The sequence below is a fragment of the Thamnophis elegans genome, chromosome 2 (assembly GCF_009769535.1).
Source record: "Thamnophis elegans isolate rThaEle1 chromosome 2, rThaEle1.pri, whole genome shotgun sequence".
Taxonomy (NCBI): domain Eukaryota; kingdom Metazoa; phylum Chordata; class Lepidosauria; order Squamata; family Colubridae; genus Thamnophis; species Thamnophis elegans.
The window spans coordinates 75,408,352-75,429,160 of NC_045542.1; the positions used below are offsets into that span (position 1 = coordinate 75,408,352).

At 38.1% G+C, this 20,809-nt stretch overlaps 1 protein-coding gene across 6 annotated transcripts in view; it reads right to left on the bottom strand.

Moving 5' to 3' along the window:
• Nucleotides 1–1,660: 1,660 nt before the first annotated feature.
• PPARGC1B (PPARG coactivator 1 beta) overlaps nt 1,661–20,809 on the bottom strand; it is a 123,510-nt gene continuing 104,361 nt past the window's right edge. For 3 of the 6 annotated variants that reach the window (XM_032209014.1, XM_032209011.1, XM_032209009.1), the window contains 8 exons: nt 15,885–17,067; nt 14,943–14,979; nt 13,487–13,551; nt 12,284–13,058; nt 11,252–11,333; nt 9,482–9,603; nt 7,808–7,962; nt 1,661–6,624 (listed from right to left, as the gene is read on the bottom strand). In XM_032209014.1, coding sequence (XP_032064905.1) covers nt 6,518–6,624; nt 7,808–7,962; nt 9,482–9,603; nt 11,252–11,333; nt 12,284–13,058; nt 13,487–13,551; nt 14,943–14,979; nt 15,885–17,067 — 2,526 coding nt within the window. In that variant the 3' untranslated portion in view covers nt 1,661–6,517. The remainder of the gene's footprint in view (nt 6,625–7,807; nt 7,963–9,481; nt 9,604–11,251; nt 11,334–12,283; nt 13,059–13,486; nt 13,552–14,942; nt 14,980–15,884; nt 17,068–20,809) is intronic. The other 3 variants (XM_032209012.1, XM_032209013.1, XM_032209010.1) reach the window with 3 other exon arrangements.

Here is a 20,809-nt window from a genome sequence, read left to right on the forward strand (position 1 = left end):
AAACTAAAAACTTGATTGTATAGATTACGAAGGAGTCAATTCTGCTGTCTTTACTTACCCAGAAGTAAGTTACCACTCAGTTAATATTTGTAAAAACATGGCAGAATTGGGCCCTTCTAATTATTAGCAGTGTTCTCCAGAAAAGAAAAGAAAAGAAAAAAAACCAACCCTCAGTAAAATCTTTATTTTATAATTTTTATTATAAATAACATATAGCAAATGTGCCCCTCTTTTAGGTGAAATTCTTACACCTTTCTCTAAAAAAATGCATCAATTTAGCCTCCTTCACACGCTCTGCCTCACATCCACACATAAACACACATGGCAAAGAGGGGCATGAATTCATCTTTGTGTGAAATAATGCTTCCTAAAGCACCAACTCCTGTACTAAAATCAGTCTTTCCAGTGGTTTGTCTTGTAATTGGCATCATACACATGAGAAATGGAAAAAAGAAAAAAAAAGACTATTATAAGAAATCTGCTTTTCAGTGGTGCTGTGACCCTCCTCAAAATACAGCACCTTTCTGAACTGGTCAGGGTGCATTTTGATGCACACAGGGTTCTGTGCAGATGGAGAGGTCTATTTTTTTTCCAAAGCTGCCAAATGATTTGAGAAGCCTGCAGCAATGGCAACGCAACCGAAAATTGGGTCAGCTCCTATTCCTGTACAGCTCTCTGCACACAATGGTTCATAGGCTGACTTGATGCATCATTCTCTTCGACAAATGAACCTAGGATTGATGCAGATAATGTGGGCGTGCTTTCAGGATTACCTGGGCTGAATCTTAAGAGTGACAAGGTGATGCCTTTAATAATAGAGATTTACATAAGTGAGATTTAAATATTACACCCGGGACATTTAAAACCTGGCCTAATATTAAGAGACTCTTCCCAAAACTAACTTTATTGGTTTCCGTATACAGGCGGCCCTCGATTTATGACCACAATTGAGCCCAAAATTTATGTTATTAAGTGAGACAGTTAAGTGAGTTTTGCCCCATTTTACAATCTTTCTTGCCACAGTTGTTATATGAATTACTGCAGTTGTTAAGTTACTAACACAGTTATTAAGGGAATCTGGCATCCCCATTGACTTTGCTTGTCAGAAGGTTGATGATTACATGACCCAGGACACTGCAACTATCATAAATACAAGTCGGTTGCCAAGCACCTGAATTTTGTTCATATGACCATGAGGTTGCTGCAATGGTCATAAGGTTGAAAAATGGTCATAAGTCGCTTTCTCCAGTACTATTGTAATTTCAAACGATCATTAAATGAATTATTAAGGACTACCTCTATAAGCATAATAGGGAAGTTCAATTCATCAAGTGAACTCCCACACAGGCTTTGACAATCTAAGCCATTTTGCTCAACATATGCCCTAAAACATCTTTATATATATTACATTCTTATAGCATTTGTCTTAGAATAAATTAGTAATACCCTTTTGCAGCTGCTCACTGTTAGGCCATGTTCTTCGGCTAATCAGAAATACAATGCAGAATGCATAATAAGCCCCTAGTTGTTTTTGATAAGGAGGGTGAACACCTTCTTCAGAACAAAGAGGTTCTTGAAATCATACACAAAAATATGGGAAGGGGTGTTCCCCAATGCTATATGGGTATCGGTGATATACTGTAGGGATTTATTTTTTAAAAAAAGTCAAACTGCACAAATGAGAAAATAAATAGCTCTTTCCAAAAAGTTCAGAAAACATGGAAATGAAAATAGGGATTGGTATGCTTACATTGGTAAAGAATATCACACATGGACTATCTTGTAAAAAATAAACCGAGGAAATGCTAAACTGCTTCCTATTTTCATATAGTAAATTAATGCCATATTAAACACAGCCATGCACACACTCATACCGACTCCTGTATGGCTTTTTGAATGGGCTACTGAGAAAACTGAGTGTTCACCACAAAAACAAAGAGAAAGCCGATATCAGTTTTATGGAGGTAGAATAGGTCAGAGGGAAAACAAGACAACTGTTCGAATAACTGGCAGTGAAAATAAGATACAGAATCCAGTTCTTCTTGTGCAGTCTCTTTACAACACTGTTGTCTTACTTCTGCCAAAGTTTTCAGTTGACTTATCAATATTGACTTGTGTTTCACATAAAGCAATCGTTATTAAAGGATCAAGAGAAAATAAATGGCTTGTGACTTATTCCTATCCTTAAGGTATTTCTCCTGATTTTCCAAAATTAAAAAATTAAAAAAAATCTATAAAAAAAATCAGGAGGGATTTTTCTCTCTCTTTCTCTCTTTCATACACACAAACATACACACACCTACAAACATATATAGTTTTGTTTAAAAAAATAAATGTCTCCCTCATGATTGCCTTTCTTAATACACCCTTTTGTTCCGAAAAACCCTGGACAATTGATTCTTCTTTATTTGGTTTCTCATGTGTTCTCACAAGATCTTGATTTGTTATGTTGCTCATCGTTATGGCTAGGCCTGCCCCATGAACATGGGGGTGTTGGCATTATGCATATAATTAACACAAGGACGGAAGAAAGTTAGGCAAACTTTGCAGAAAGGACCCCAGCAGCAAACTCTTTATGAAAGGGGCAAAGAACACGATGCCTTCAGAAATGAATCCCCTAAGCTGAGAGGCAGCATACAGTCATTTTTAGCCTTGGAGAATCAAAATGTGCTGGATATAACTGCCCTTAGGAGGAATCTGCCAGAACATATTAGCAGCAAGGATGGCTGGAACAAGATAGAAAGCTCATCTTAATTCCTCGTCCTAAGGAAAGCAAATAGTTCTCTTACTGCATGAAAAAAGGCTCATGTTATATTGCAGATTTGTTGACCCACCAATATAACCACAGACTATCAGTTGCCTATCCAAGCCTATGGGATCTCACATTCCTAGGCAAGGAGCAAAATCAGGAGACAGGATGACAGTCTGAGTTTCGTTTAGTGGATCACAAGTCTATTATTCAGTACTCTGGTATTCAGAGACAGGAGTATACAGCTGGGTATTTTATACATTTGAACTTATCATTTCCTTTGTCATATGGAACTTGCCTTTTCTTCAATAGTCTTTCATAATTACTCTTTACAATATTTATGGAGCACTGTAGCTGAGTGCTCTACATACATACCAAAAGTTTAATGCATTGTACTTATTTATTCATACAAACTTTAGTATATCTCTCTGCTTTAAAAGATTTGGGATGGCATTTGTTCTTCCTGTACTCTGATCCAGGAGTTTGCCTAAAATTCTTCTTACAACACACTACAACTTCCCAAGTCACGGTAAGAATAAATATGAACAAAGGATTTTCACACATTGCTCCCTGTGTGGGTGATGCAAACTAGCTGTGCTTCCAATAGCAATTAGCATAAGCTGCGGGTATTGATATGCTGTAACCAGGACAAATGTGCGTGCTTTGCAAACCCTCCCACTCAGGTTCTACATTCAACACTGCTGAACTTGCAGATGCTGAAGGGCTCAGTGCCCCATTGTCTTTCTCTCATTCATGTGTGCGTTTGTGCACATACGTGCATATTGCATAAAGTCCTAGTGAAGTTTCTCGCACAAAAAATATATTTTTATAGGCTTCAGGCAAAACAAAGATCACTTATTGCACCTCTCCCCACAGCTAGGATCGAGAGGCTATGTGCATTACAGGATCTTCCTTCCTTTCAAAGAGCATGTCTTGCATGCCCAAATATCACTGGCAAGTCCAGCTTCTGAAAATTAACTTGAGTTATAAAAGCAGGTAAGCCACGTTTGCAAGCAAGTTTGGGCTAGAAGCAGCACCTTCCAAATAGCAGAAGGACTGTTTTAACTCTTTCTTTCCAGCTGCATTCAACACTTTCAACACGCTTAAAATTTGATGCATTTTCCATCTCTCTGACCAACCGTAGTTCTGAACTTTTTGATCTCTTTTGTAACTGAGCCAGGAGATGGAAGAATTCCACTTACTAGTTGCTGGGGTGGTTATTATTATTTCTTGTTGTTTGATTGTTCTCTGAAAACATCAGTACAGCACAGGACAGGACAGTCCTACCCACCCTAAATGTGTTACTATGTACATTCTACAGTAAGCTCTATAGCAATCACATGTAAACATCATTGTGGTAAGGAAATACTAGGACAGAAAAGGCAAAGCTACAATGAGGCACTTGTCAATAGCAGATACTTCAACTTAGCCAGACTTTGTTCTGGACTGATCACAAGAAGATCTAATGGCCTTGTAATCCTTTAATAAGTTCCTAAACAGAGATGTTAAAAGTGACATTGTTAGCCAAAACTCATTGCGACAGTGAATTTTGTAAGTAGCATGGAAATTATATTAGCTGCCATATGAAATCAGGATTATTATGAAAGCTCCAGATCACCATCCGCATCCTGGAAATAAACTTTAAGGGTGGGATGAGAAATTCCTTGATCTTATGGTGCTTTTGATATGTACAGTCCTTATCAAGACAATGGGCGACTAGTCAGACAAATAGACTTTGGGACAGCAAGAATAAGGGCAGGATCAGGATGTTTTTGTCCTTTGATTCTAAATCAAATACATGCTGATGCTAAAGAGACCTTAAGGGAAGAGAATCTAACTACTGACAGAATTAAGGCTGTTGTATTTTATCTACATGGGATGGTTGAACCCCATTGGTCTCATCTTTGTGAAGAACAGAATAAGGATATGGTGACTGATGGAGGACTTAGCAATGCTATTTGGTCCCCACTCGAAAGTGCTCTCTTGATGTTCCTATTTCTTATTTAGTGTCTCCCTAGCCTTTGTTGGGTGTGAATTAGCACAAGAGCAGCCGCATTGCATCTGGCAAATGATGCATTTGGTATAGAGTACTGTATGAGCATGAGGTCTCCACGTGTATTTATCCCCATTCGACGGCTTCTTTCTCCAGAAACCATTTGTTTAAATCAGCCTAAGTTACACAAAGCTGATTCCCTTCTCCTGGACATCTCTGGGTTTTGAATTTAGGAAAAGCTGATCAATAAGTAGAGTTCTAAGCCATGGGCAAATCAAAAGAAAGGAATATGCAGACAGACATATAGAATGATAATAAAAAAAGAATGCAATTACTGGCTATATATTATACAGTATGGCTTATTCAAATTTGCTCAGGCAGAGAGCAGTATTTAAAGGGGGACAGAGATACTCTGCTGATGCTGAGGGCTGGGTCAAGGTGCAAGGATGCTTTTGACCATTTTTCTGTTAGGACTTGCAAACAAACCCAGGTTATCCATCAGGCAAGAGATTTTGCTTTGGTTGAATGACCAGATGGCCAGAAATCTGTTCCTCTTCCTGAGGCTACTGGGGATATGACTTAAATAAACTGTTCTACATTTGTGACTTTATGGTGATGTCATGAAACAATGGTGGAGTCTAATGCTTAGGAGCCTTAACTTTTCTGGCTCACTTTCCAATCTTCTTTGTCCCACAAGAGATTTCACATGTAGAATAAAGAGGCCAATGGCTGCTAGTTATAATGGCTGTTATATACTTCTCAACTCAGCAGCAATGGGCATTAGATTACCACTTGTAGTAGATTAACTGCTTTCTTGGGCAGCTTGTGAGTTTCTGAGAAGCACCTGGTGGCTCCATGGAAATAGGATGCTGATCAGATAGGACTTTTGCAGGGCTTTTCTCATGCATCATTTACTTGGCTGGGAGGACAGGTTATCACTTCAGCATGAAGGAAGAGGGGAAAACGTACCCTGTCACCTTCTCATTTCTCACTAATCTTTTTGCCATCTGAGGAAAATACTTGGAGTCTGCTTTGGACTGCAGAATCACAGTTTTCATGTCTCATGCAGTCAATGATTAAGGAGTGGAGATCCCAGCATTCAGTCCAGACAAATGGAAATAATGGTTTATACAGCAATTCCACACTGCCCATTCAATAACACCCCCCTTGCTAATCAAGGACAAGCAGATTTTTTTTAATGCTTTTCAGATGAGCCACTCACTGAAGAGAACCATTCTGGAAAGGCTGCATCTGCTGAGGGGCAAGTGCCTCATTACAGTGCATAGTTAAAAATCAAGGAAGCGGTACAATAAATCTGAATTACAGTACATCTGAGCCATAAATACATTATAAGTATATATTTCTTTCTTCTATTAAAAATTAGTTTACAATCTTGATTCTATTCACAATTAACAATTTCATAATCACACACTACAGACCAAAAATGAAATAAAAGTTATGGTGAACACAGCTGCCACTCCACGGCGGAAATGGGACCAGTCAGAGAAAGGGGATTGGACAAGAAGAGGACAGAAGGCTTTTGCAGGCTCATCCTAACACAACCAATCAGAAGCAGAGATACTAACTTGTGGCAGTGGAACATTAACACCATGGGAACTCACAGACAGAAGCAGCTTGTTCAATGTAAACATCAATTTAAAGGGTCAGCAGTCTCTCTCTCTCTCTCATTATATATTTAATCATTTCTTGAAAACGTAAACATATTGGAAGTGCCTTGACTGAGGTATTAAGGTATTCCTCAAAGGTTAAGGCTGTTACCGATGCAGACTTTCCTGGGCCTCCTGCAGCAGGCTGTCAAAATCCATGGTCTCATATTTGCTTTTTACTGGAGTTGGAGAGGACTCTTCTGTATTGGAATCTGCTACAGAGAAAAGATAAATGCTGTCAAAAATAGGAAGGAGTGAAAGTAAGAAAGGAAGGACTTCTTCTATGGTCCCAAGATGATCAGCTAAGTCGTGTATATTACATCTAATATTCCCAAGCCACATGGAAAACCTCCAAATCTTCATTTCCTCTTAAAATGGAAGGATTTAATGATCATGAGTAGCCTGTTGAGATATCCCCCGTGCTCTTCTCTGAAGAGGCTGAACAACAAATATGATGGGTCACAAACCATTTGGCTGAAGGAACCAAACTATCTCTCAAGCGAAAGGGTTGGCCACAATCTGTCTGGAAGCTGTTAAGAACTGCCTACATTGGATAATTCAATCTCCCTAATCAGATTACTTTTTGGGTGACCGCATTATATTTGATTTCATAACTCTGTGCTATTTTTCATGGTTACGGTTGATTAATTTAAATTTTCTTCAATTACAATAGTTGCTGTCTGCCCCCTTTCAGGGGAGGAGGGCTTTAATTAAAATGAAGGAAAATAAATTAAAATCACTTGTGGTCTGTGAAAATGAGCAAATATAAAAATCCTTGGAATGTTTAATCTGCTTTCTTTGATTTTAATAAAGTATGGGCACAAACCCAGCTATTATTATTTGCAAACACTGACTCATGGCTTAATGTGTTGCATATATCTTATTAATTCTGGTTAATTCAGTATCTGTAGTTAAATAATCAGTGGATTAGTATGATTAGTATATGTGAGTGATTCCAGATAACCACTCTGATTCAGTCATCTCTGATGGAGAAAAAAAGCCCTTCGCTATCTCTGATTGTATAAAGAAAGCACAATGCTAATAAATAGAAATAAATGTATCAGATAGTAAATAAATATTAAATATTGATAATAAGATAAGTAAATGAGGATTGTTGGGATTGTATAGATTTTATACTTTGGATTTTTTAGTGTCCACCATCATTAATATCCATATTAGGACCATCATGTGTGAGTTGGATGATCATATAATTTTGTCTGATAATAAAGAAAGAAAGGGATGCTTGCTGGGGAATACTGGGAATTGAAGTCCACACAGCTTGAAGTTGCCAAGGTTTTAGAAACCCTGCAATATACTGTCTGAATCAGATTCAGTACAATCACCCTTTCCAAATTAGATCTGTTATGATGAAACAGGCCAAGATGATTGTTGACTTACCCAAATCAGTAAATCTGGTCCAAAAGAAGTGTCCAAAGCCGCCATAAGCCAGTTGGAACAATGGCTCATTTCTTTTCCACAGAGAAGCACCATTCTTCAAGGACAAGGCAGCATGCTCAGAACACCGGTATGTGATGACACCATATTTATCTCCCCTGGATAATGAAAGAGGGAATGTCAGCATAGCCAACAGAGCAGCATTATTTATTTGTCATTATTTTTGTTCTGTGTCTCTCCAACAGGAGCTCAGAGCATCTCGTTTAAATCTCATGCAAACTTTATAGGAATTAGGATCCAAGAGTCTATTAATCAAACTGCAGTGATTACATTGGCATCTCCCAGCTGCCTTGGAAGAGAACACTCCAGCCAGGCTATTTATTATTTTTATTTCCACTTACACACCACTCAGGATAGTTAACAGCCATTAAACTACAAAACATCGACCTTCCCCTGCACAATAGAACATACATTGCTATATTGCCTATTTATATAAACACAAATCTGCAATAGACAAGAGATGCTGAATAAAAATAATTTACCCACTTAAAAAAAATATGTATGTATGTGTATGTATGTATGTATGTATGTATGTATGTATGTATGTATGTACAATATACAGGCAGTCCTTGAGTATGACCATAATTCAGTCCAAAATTTCTGTTGCTAAGCGAGACCATTGTTAGTTTTGCCCCATTTTATGACTTTTCTTGCCCTAGTTGTTGGGTGAACTACTGCAGTTGTTCTGTTAGTAACACGGTTGTTAACGGAATCTGGCTTCCCTATTCTTTGCTCGAAAGGAGGACGCAAAAGGTGATCATGTGACCCCGGGACACTGCAACTAAACAGCCAAATTTTGATCATGTGACTGACCAGGGGGATGCTGCAAAGGTTGTGAGTGTGGAAAAAGGTCATAGGTCATTTTTTCCAGTGCCATTGTAAGTTCAAACAGTCACTAAATGAACTATTGTAAATCGAGGACTAACTGTATGTGTGTACATACACACACAATGGATATCTTTTAACTTGAATGCTCTGTTTTTCATTTGAAACAGATAGCGTTTTGAGCTCAAAACTTTCAAGCTTCGATTGAACTACTCCAAATTCAATCTGCTTCTGTATATAGCACAATTTAATTACATACACATATGCTAAGTAGTAATAATCCATTGTAAACTTAAAGAAGTGCTGCATCTTCTATGCCAGTGGTGTCAAATTTGCATCATCACAGCGGCGTCACATGACATATTGTGACTTTTCTCCGCTTCGTTAACCCGGGTGTGGATGTGGCACATCTGGCCTGTGGCCCGGGAGTTTGACACCCCTGTCCTATGCAATACAACAGAGTTAGATCTTACACAATTAAATGATGAGGGAATTTAATGGCAGTTTCTTAGCCAAAACAAAAATGATACAGCTGAGGAAAGAATGAGTTTTACACTGCAATCCTTACACATATTTAACCAGCAAAAGGTTACTTCTTAATAGGTACACTAGTTCAATTAATACTTAACCTTTGTGTTTACATGGTCCTCGGGGCAGATGTTTTTACAAACAAGAATTATCCAGCTACTGAACTTTGGATTCCGGTTTTAATTTTAAGTATAGAGTAAGATAGCTAATTTACAAATACTCATGATTTCAGCCAGGGTGAATAATGAGATAAAGAAAACTCACCTTTTATTCTTGGTCAAAATGCAACACTCAACAATCTCTCCAAACACTTCAAATTGCTTCTTCAGTTCACTAGAGCTCATACTGCTGGCAAGATTTTGGATGTATACTACACGGCCTTCTCCCTGTTTAATAGCAACAGCACTTAGACTTATATATTGCTTCATAGTGCTTTACACCCCGCTCTAACTGGTTTACAGATTCAGCATATTGCCTCTAACAATCTGGGTCCTCATTTTACCAATCCCATAAGGACGGAAAGCTGAGTCAACCTTGAGTTGGTCAGGATCAAACTGCTGGCAGTTGGCAGAATTAGTCTGCAATACTGCATTCTAACCACTACGCCACCACAGCTCTCCACGGCTCTTAATTACATGAGGAAATTGCTCATGCTTGTCCTAGTACAATGTTTTAAACTGATAAATTCTTAATATCTCCAGGTCCATTTTACTATTAAAGTAGTACCCTTTGGTATTTTAGACAGGAGCCGAAACTCTTTTGTTCCATTTGGTTTTGAAATCACATTAGTCAGAAAATTATTATTTTTTATTATCAATCCAAGTTTTCAAAGAACCTGATGTGTGAAAAGAATGGATGGAAAATCTAAGACAGATGAACTGTAGATTAGAAAATGTAGTTTTTTAATCACAGGAGTAGTTTAGAAGGAGTAGTTTAGAAGGTAATTCAGAAGTTTTTTTTTTTTTTTTTTTTTTTTTTAAAGTTTGCCAAGCCTGTCACAGTAAAGGATGACTGATGGAAGTTTCTGGCCTTTGGAACAATCTACTAAATTATATTATTGGCTTAAAAACGCTGGTCACTTTTTTTCTTGGAAGCTTTAAATTGTTCTATAAAGTGATCTAAAAACCTAAAACTAAATCTGACATACAATTTCTTTTAAAGGAAAGAAAAAAAGAGTTTTGCAGAGCAAGGAGACCAGGTTTGGTGAATGAGCAGGAAATCATACCACAGCAAATCTCTGAAGCATTTCTGATTTTCCACGCAGCCTCAAGATGAGGCATCCCATTCACCAGAAGAACTGAAAAGATTCATATGCTGCACGGGTATCTTTCATTTATGGATGTCAAACCACTCATATAAGAACCATGTCCTAACATTTTAAATTATATGAAGGGTGCCCGAATAGGAAGACTAATATTTTCAAGAGGACATGAAGCAGATAACTTCTTTAACCAGTTGACTAAGTATTTCGATAAAAGGTGGTTTTCTCAGCTAAACATCTTTAAAGTTCCCAACAGGAGAAAGATGAGCTCTAAATATGCTAAATGCATCTGTGTCTGGCTGGTTAAAAGATATGCAGAATATCAAACCACCAGCCTCAAATGCAGCTTTTTTTCCTATTTAAGCCACTGTATATCTCCTCTTATTTGTATGATTTTTAAACATGATACCATATCTTTTTCAAGATTCCAAACACTATTATACTGTGGAAGTGTATGCTGATGAACGATAGTTCTCCCTATGCCAAGACTATCTAAAAGAAACATATTGGAAGGGAATAAAATGAAGAAACTGGCAACAGATTGAGTTCTTGGCAGAGGAAGAATTATCACTCATCAGCATGCACTTCCATTTCCACAGAGTAATAGTTTGGAAAGCCAGCTAACTTCCTGTATTACCCCTTCTTGAATAGAAATTCCTGCCTCCCAAAATTCAAATGTGTTTCAGAAAGAGGAATCATCTGATCTGATTGGAAACCCTACCACTTCCACTTCATTCATCCCAAATCTTATTGAGAGTTCATATGTCACTCACAATGGCTTTTTCTCTCTTTTTCTCCATCAGTCTCTGGCTGCTCATGTTTCCCTCTTGACCACGCTTGCCATTTCCACGTCTACTGGAAAACAAGAAATACAGACCCAAATGGATTCCAATTGTTTTAAATCGTAGAAATCAGAATCTTAATCAGGAAAATATTCCTAGAAACATACTCCTTGCTTGCAGGAACAACCTCACCCATTTTACAATCAATACAGAACACCACGGGCTATTGTAGATTCACAAATATTTAGAGGATTTTTTTTTAAAGGTGGCCAGATAGCTACCAAATATTGGAGCAAAGAGGTAAGCAAATATAAATGATTAAATATTATATAATTAGAAAATCTGAAGATATACTCTTTTTAGGGCACAGTCATACTGTGGGTTTTGGCTTTAAATCTTTTTACAAATAATCTTACATTTATTTCTACCCGTCTGAACAGGGTATCTCTTTTTTCACCATTGGCTCTCAAAAACCTTCTATGAATGGAGGGTCTCATTCCAATTCGGGAATGCTATCTATCCCGTAGAAGTTGATATTTTTGAATGAGGGGACGAAGGCAAATTTCCCCAATTTCTTTTGCAGCTGTCATGGCTATTTTTGGTGCAGTTCTAATAGGTCCGGCAATCCTTTGGAGTAGATTCTCAAGGCCTGGAGGAGGAACTAATTCAGTAATAATAATTCCTCCCACTTTTCTACTTTGCTCACAGGATTTTTGAATTCATCATACTGTCTTTTAAATTAGCCTTATAAGACGTACCCCCCCCCCCCACTGCAATGGCAAATCAAGAATAAGGAAAAACTTACCCTGCCTGAGAAATTTCTAGAAATTTAGTCTTAAGCCAGGCTGACTGAAGAGGCCACCATTCATACAGCACTGTATTATTTTAAAATGTAACTAAAGTGTATGAAATTTTAATGTGCAATACTCTGAATCATTGCAATCAACAATGCAAACCAATGTATTTGACTATGGCCATTTCAAACCCCTCCCGCAAAACAATACTAATTGCAAATGAATGTACCTGAAAACCTGCTGGTTGACTGGAGACCTACTTCTGCAACACGAAGACTCTGAATCAGATCTGTTTCGGGAGCAATAGTGCAAATTGGTCCTAGAAAGAGCACTACTGTGTAGACATCTGTTGGAACCCAATGGACTCATGTAGTATTCCTCCTCCTCTTCCTCTTCTTCCTCTTCCAATGGAGAACCAATCTCACTGCAGCTGTCTTCAAAGACAGTATCATATTCAGGAGTTTTGAAGAACAAGGCCTCCTCCCCATCATCCAGGGCACTGTCCAAAAGACCAAAGTGTTTGGTCAAACTGGCTCTGATTTCTTGGTCCCTCAGCTGTTTGCTGCCCTCCTTCACTGAGCTTTTATCAAAATTCTTGTTGCTTTCCTCCTGATAGGGAACGTCAGGCACTTGCCTCTTGTGTTGGCTTTCTATATGGCTCAGGGGCTCCCAAGACCTTAGCACCTTCCTCTGGAGCGAATACTCAGGTTTCAAGACTTGGCAATAATCATGATCACCAAAAGACCACGAGAAAGGGCGTTTCAACACCCCATGTTGCTCAGAGTGAGCAGGGCGAATAGCAGACCGACTCAGGTGAGCATACAGCTCTGTCCGCACTGGTTGCTTTTTCTGATGCTTTCTGGAAATTGGCCTATGACTGATCATTGGTTGTGGCTCAGAGCTGGTGATGACAGCAGTCTTCTGTGCTGGTCTCTGGTGAATGTCTGGCTTATATAGGTCCTCTTCCGAAGGCTTGTATGGAGGAGTAGTTGGTGGTGTGAGACCTTATCTCCCCCAAGGAAGCAAAAGGATAAAACTCTTTCAGTATAAGACCATGAGAGTAAAAAGACATCACTATAATAGGAGTTAGTTGTAGGTCTATTTTTTTAAACATTCCCACCCCTTCGTTGAGCCTTCAAATCGCACAGTTGATCTGGGGATATGCCCTGCTGTTTATATTCAGTCTTTTGCCTTTGTAAGATGGCTACAGTGGTTCCAAAATACTTGTCACTCAAAAGATGTGCTGCTCTGCAGTTGTCTTTTCAAGGAAGGGAAAAATCTAACAGGGTTTAGGGGTGCCTAGATTCCATTTCCTTCATGTTAATGATTAAATACAGGAATTACTATCTGATAATCTGATTTTGGGTACAATCTTTTCTCTATGGTTATATCTTTTAAAATAATGAACACTTAATCCAAATTCTGCCCTTACCTGCAGTGCCACACAGCTCTACAGTCAGAACTTGATCAAAGCTGCGCTTCCCGAGTGTTGATTCTCTAAAAATAATAAGAAGAATAGAATGAAATAGTTATAGAAAAGTCAAGACATCCATTAAAAATGAGGAATTCACACAATAAAATAGAAAGGAGCTTTGAAAATAAAATGTCACATAGGGAGGACATCTCATGGCTGTCATTTAAATGGCAAACTTTTTTTAAGGAGGGTAGATAAATGGGCACCCGCCTTGTAGTAGCTAATGAACTGGGGTCATCTCCAAATAACTACGTATATAGGGAAGTTGACAAGCTTGAAAGGGACTAATTTTAATTTCCATTTAAACTACCAAAAGGTCTCAAATAATCAATATAAATTAATAAAATCCAACCTGAAAACTTATACATTGTCTGTTCAGGTCCCCTTTACATTTTTACACATGGAAGCCCACACTTCCATTGCAAGGATTCAGAAGTAAACAAACTTTAAAAGTTAGGGGCACTTTTGAAATTTTGTGAGCACGTGGCTGGTATAGTCACAGAATGGTTGCCAGAAGACTCTTACTTATTCACAAATGACAAATGACAAAAAAACCTTCCACTGATCTCCAAGCAAACAAACCCCAAAGGCATTCCTGCAAATAAATATTTGCACCATAACAGAGATCCTATAACTAACGTAGCACAGTTTTTTCACAGCTAATGTAATCCTCATGAAGAACTAGAAGAAAGCAAGTTATACTGTACTTTCAGGTTCATTCTAGTTAACATCTAGTCTCCACAATAAAGCCTTTTGGCACACCAACGGACAAGTTTCTGAAAGCAGAGATTTTCTGCATAAAGAAAACTGCCTCACTATGAAGCCATCCTATATAATTTAAATTCTTCATTGTTTGGTCTTCATCTATCCAAACATCTCATTCTTCCTTAGCTTTGGTTACTGAAATATACATGAATACAGTTTTGTATAAACATTGACATGTCACTGTCAGGTTAATCTCTATCTGTCCATGAATTTCCTCCCCTTAAAATCTCCCTAACATAGGAACCGTCTAGCAATGATGGAACCTTATAATAATATGCAACCTGTGGTGAACATCCTAAGTTTGATGTGGCTTTAATCATGGAGTAAGTGATGCGTGTGTGTGTGTGTGTGTGCGTGCGTGTGCGTGTGTGTGTGTATGAGTTGCACATCCCTTTCTATAAAATCTTTAGCTGCACTATGAAGTTCTTACCCAGTAGTGGATTATTTTGACATTAAGCTCCTGCACCAGAAGTCCTCTTAGTGCACAAGCAGCTTAATTTAAGGATAGTTATCAACCAGACAGTATTGAACACACAGCTTGGTTATCAGGATTGCAAAATTCTGAGACTGCCATTTGCCAGATTTTTCTGGCTTCTGACACTTAGAGAGATCATCCTTTCACAAGATATATTTCGGGTATTGCACTTACGTTTGTGCCAAGGGCAATGACAGACACCGTGGTGCTTCTGAAACAAAGAACAGAGAAAAGCAAAGTGATTCAACTGGCCATATCTCTGTCCATAAACTGGATTAGTAAGAGAGAAAGCAGATTATGGTCAAATGAGGTGAGCCATGGAAGATACGTGGTTTATCTTCTATTTTGTAAACTTGAAACCAGACCAGAGTAGATGAATTGTATTGGAGATGAAGGAGAGGAGATTAATTCTTCTTTCATGCAGTTTTTCATATTGAAATGATCCACCACACCACACTGAATTTTATTGTCTGGTTGCCATTCTATGATTAATAGAGAGGAGAGGAGCTTTGGGAAACATCATATGGAAAAGAATAAATCATCTCTCTCAATGCTGAAATAGTAATCTGATTCAGTTTCCCCCATGTCTGTCCTTAATTTAGCAACAGACATAGGAAGAATATTTTTCCTACCCTATATGACTGAGTCCTGAGTGGATGAATTATGACACAATTGGAACACAACAGTTCAGAAGCTTCATGTTTCTCCCTCAATGTGTGACTCACATGAAGCATACTGGGCTTCTATAATCTATTTCTTGTCAGACCTGGGTCAATTCAATTAAAACCAAACCTTTTCTTTACTGCCACTTTTTCAATATACAGTTTTATAGGAAATTATCTATGTATCTTGTTTAGGGAAAGAAATTTCTCTTCAACAGTATTTAAGATATTCAGACAAACTAGGACAGTGTTTCTCAACCTTGGCTACTTGAAGATGTCTGGACTTCAACTCCCAGAATTCCCCAGCCAGCGAAGTCCAGACATCTTCAAGTAGCCAAGGTTGAGAAACACTGAACTAGGAAGATATGGGACCATATCACACCAGGCACAATCCTTTTCTCTTCCATAAATGTGGAAATGCAGGAGAATGACTGAGCTCTCCTTTTCTACATACCTGTTTGATGGCAGGGGGTGAAGCACTGACTCTCATTTGCTGCATAAGTGTCATTTTCCCTGGAACTTTCTGGTGAAGGGGTCTGCAATTCCATTGGGAAACTCTGGAATCCCCCGTCCATCTCATCAGCGCCGCTCACTTCTACTTCCGCTGCTGGTGCTTCTGTATCAAAGTTTTGCAAAGATGAGCAGAGGGCAGGCTCTATTGAAGCGAATGCGTTTCCTGTGGCCGCTGAGGACACGGTAGGTTCTGAGGGAGGTTTATCAAGGAAAGACTGCCAAACACTGAGCTCAGGGTTGAGTCTTTTAGAGCGACGCACTGCATAAATAGAGGTGTCCATCTTGCGGTTTGACTTCCCGTAGGATCCCTGACCCATGGGGATCCCTTGTTTTGCACCATCCTCTTCTGCACTTCCTTTTTCAGCCTCAGGCTCTACTTTGAGACTCTGTCTCAGCTCAGTTTTCATTTCGGGTATTATTTTGTTGGTGGGCTTATTATATCCATCTGTAGATTCCCTGCCGGTATTGTGAGGCGAAGTTCTTGAAGACTTGTGAAGCTGTGACCTGGCCAAGGAGGCGTAGACAGGTTTTGCTAATCGATATGGCTTACTCACATCACATGGGAGTTCTCTGGCAAGCAGTTCTTTCAGGATGGAAAATTCAGAAAGGGGAGTTCGGGATTGTTTGCAGTGCATGGAGAAATGCCAAGGGCTGGATGGGCAATTGTCATTCCCACAGAGTGGAGACTGCTGCATGGGGGGATCCGACTTTGCTCTTTTGGAGGGGCTATGAAAAGGCTGGTATTTCCCCTCACCGGGGTGAATGGTGGGCATCTTTCTTGGAGGAAGGCAATAAGTATGCATGTAGTGGATAAGCTCCACTGCAGCATGAAGTTCCTTGTCTCCAGTGCCTTTCTCGGAGGAAGAGAGAGGAGGCGTTACACTGTTACTGCAATTCGATGCATCTTTACTTAAATTGCTATCTTCTTCGTTTTGGATGTAATGTCTCTGGGGTACAGAGCAAGTGGTAATGTTGTCGGCATGACACATGTCTAGTGGCCCACTGTTTTTTCTGTGCGGGCAGTGTCTAGTGGTGGTGGTCGTAGTAAGATGTTTATGAAGCTCAGTGCAGTTCCGACTCTGAGCCTGGGGAAAAGTTGTCTTTCTGTCATGGACACTTTCCACCTTCAAAAGCAAAGAAAAAAGGAAATTAAGCTACATCCAAAATTTATCTATTTCTTTGTTTTAGGTGGTTAAGCATATTACAGCAAAGATCATTCGAATCCTTACATATTTCACATCACTAAAATAGCTGTTTCAAGACTTAATTATATCATACTTAATTGAAATACTTAATTTAACTCTATTTAATTGCTGACAAACCAGTAAGATAACATTGTGTGAGGGTTATTTTACCAACCATCCATATCAAATGCCATAGATTCATATTAGGTAATAAAACAATGGAAGAATCATTCTCAGTGCCATTTCTCTATGACTTGAATGACAGAAGGTTCTGGCTTTAATTCAAAAACAAGTAATTTAACAGACAGAATCATTATGCTCTATTCTATTTCCAGAGAATTTGCAGAATCTGATTTTCTGGTGGCTGCTTATTATTTCTCTAAATTTGGCTTCTATTCCCACCGAGATGTTATGTTTTATATAATATTGTGCAAATTATTGTGCAAATGACTTTGGTTTATGCTTGAAATAACAATAACAAATTTTCACCATCTTGGTCAGGGAGGTCTTCGTAATAAAAAGAGGAATATTGATTTCTGATCCATAAAACAAGTGTCAAAGAGGAACAGAGTGAAATTGCAGCTTGCACAAGCAAATAACAAGTGTAAACGTATTACACAGTTGCCCCTCTAGTTCCCTCTTTATTTTTTGTTGACTAAGTTGTTAGCTAGAAGGATCAGGAACCTATTCAATTTTCCACTTGGTGCAGAGTTTGTCTCCCAGTTCATTTCAGCCCCCCACCCCCACCCCCAACTACTTTGGTTTTTTTCTACATAAATTTGTTAAGTGACTGGCAAAAAGTTCATGTATTTCTTCTGTTTGGTTGTATGGCCTGTAGTATACACCTATGGTAATGTCATTCTTTTTTTCCTTATATATTAACCCATATGCATTCTAGGAGGCTTTCATCCTTGATTTTATGCATTTCTGTAGGGAAGTACTGATCTCTCATAAATAATGCAATACTACCTCCTCTTTTGTTAGGTCTGTTTCTTTTGAGCAGTTTATATCCTTCCAACACCACATTCTAGTCTTGAATTTCATTCCACCAAGTTTCAGTAATGGCAACTATATCTGCCCTTTTGTACTAGTACTTGAATTTCACCCTATATACAGTACCTATATTAGCTATATAACCTGTATCAAACCTATATAACCATCATATTAGAACCAACAAATGTAATTGATAGCTCCAGAGATTTAATCATATAAGCTGTTTTTGCCTAGACTCTATAAGCACAGTGGAAAATTATCTTGTTTCTTAACTGCACTTAATAGTGTAAGAGTTGTATTTTATTGGGCATGTTGTTTTATTCAAATACGCCTATAACAACCATTGCTCTAATCAACTCAATGTGTTTGGCCTGGCTGGAATTTTCAAATGATTTCTACTGAAGCTTTGGCATTCTATTCAGTTTGAAGTCATTTATTAAGCACCAGATATATAGAGAGATTTGATTTCACATCCATAAATATGGGTTTAAAGGACTAATATAGAAAGAAAGACATAATAGAAGGCCCTTAAGAATTGCTTTTGCATCTATATATTGTTTCTTTTGTTACTGGGTATAACAGTCTTCCCTTCTTTGCACATTTGTGTGTTATAGTGTTTTGAACCTGTTAGTTATATTTGAAAAGTATAGTTTTTATAAGCATTTATGCACAGTATGGGCTGGACTTTCATTCTGATCCCTAAGGTGATTTTTTTCCCCCTGAATCAGAGAAGAGATTAGGTCATTATGCATCCTTCGCTGCAGGAATCTGTTATCTTTCATCACAGGCTTAGTTCCATAGCATTTTACATCACAGGTTGGCTTCTTTTCATTTTCCTCTTTGCCTTTTGATACTGGGCACAGCTGATAAAGTGCCAAGCCATGGGAGTTCTTTCCCTTTCACCGTTTTCATTGCACAAGTTCCAATCCTGCAATTTGGATGGCATAAGTGGCTACATAAAATGGAGGGGAGTAGAATCACAGTTGTGATGTGGGAAGAGTCTTGCTGAAGGGGAAAAGTTCCTTTACTTTCATTTCTAGAAAATTAAAGCAGTGAAAGATGTGTGCATAAATATACTGCCTGAAAGGTGGATCAGCAGGGGTGCGATAGCATTGCTAGGGGACTTTAGGTTTGTCTGGGACTATGGTTAAAAATAAAAGGCAACGTGCCTAGCATCAACCTTTGCTTTTAACAGCACACACACACACACGTGTGTATGTGTGTGCACATGTGTGTGTAAGCAAGTATCTCAAGTTGCCCAGACATGATGGCAATGGTAAGAAACAAATCATTTAGCTGTGATGCATAATTCAGTAGTTGCAGCTCAGCTTCATATATACATACCAATTTCAGCAGCTACAAAGATATAAGCTAGAGGGAGAATCACATTAACCCAGCAAGTAACCCCTGTACCATGAGTGCTAATTTCCAGTCTGTGAAATTCCATATACTTTTGGTAATTCTAGCCACTCTTTTGAGTTCATTTTAATTGAAACGATCAATAAAAATGAAAGCAACTCAAAAGAATATCAAGAAAAAGTCAGAAATATATGTAATCTTAACGAGAAGTACACTTAAACATCCATATTCAATATTTTTGCTCATAAAAGAGGTATTTGTATAGATGAATGTAATCTATGCAAAAAAAACCAGCTTAATATACCTAAGACATTGAGACTGGATTAGAGTGGGAGTATCCTTAATTATAGGATTCTTTCAAGCTCTTTTTCTATACTACTACGTCAGCCAATTTTCTATACTTTAACAAAATAATAAGAAAATAAAAAGAAACATTATCTTTGGGGGTGAGGGAAACAGATTGTATTATTTCTTGAACTGCATTGTGTTGTAAGTCTTTGGAAATATGGACAAACCAGTATCAGGATTAATGCTTTAATGCTTTTCCAGATTTCCTCAAAGACCTTTGATCATCTGTGCACAATACAGGAGAGATAGAAATTTACTTTGAACAAGCCCTTATCTTTGTTTCTTATCTATCTATCTACTCGCCTATATCAGGAAACAGAAAATCCTGAACAATATAAGCTGTTAAGATACATTAAACTGATTCAGAAATCAAGAGTAGAGCCCAGAAGATTCTCAAAAAGAGCTAGCAGGAAAAACAAGAGGAAAAATATTATTTTTAAAAAGCTTCTTTTAAAGATTTCAGAAGTATGGTAAGGCATAGATTGCAGAGATTCTTCAGTCAATTTTCTGTCCATGTGACATATATAATAAACATGACATTAAGCACAGAAGGCTTAATATCTATCCCCATTCCAAATTCATTACGCTCTGTCTCCCCATGTTCCTTATCTTTCCCTATGCAATCCAAATTCATTTATTTAATACACTGCACAATTTCCTTCATCCAAGTGAAAAAACTTTTAAAGGCTTATTGTGTGATTTTAAACAATTGGCTTTAACAACTGGATGATTCCATCAGTTTGTACATTGTATTCATAATAAATGACAAATCCGTTATATGCAGAAGGATCCAAGTTCTATCTTTTTGGCATGGCTTATCCAAAGTCTGCCTTTCTAATGCCTTACTCTTCAGGTGGATCAAACAGAAGGAGATGTACTATCTTGCAGAATAACATTCCCAGCACCATTCTTAAAAGATTTTTAAAGAAATAAGCAAATGGTTGCTGTGATGGTTTGCCTGTGAGAAGAAACGTAGAGGAAG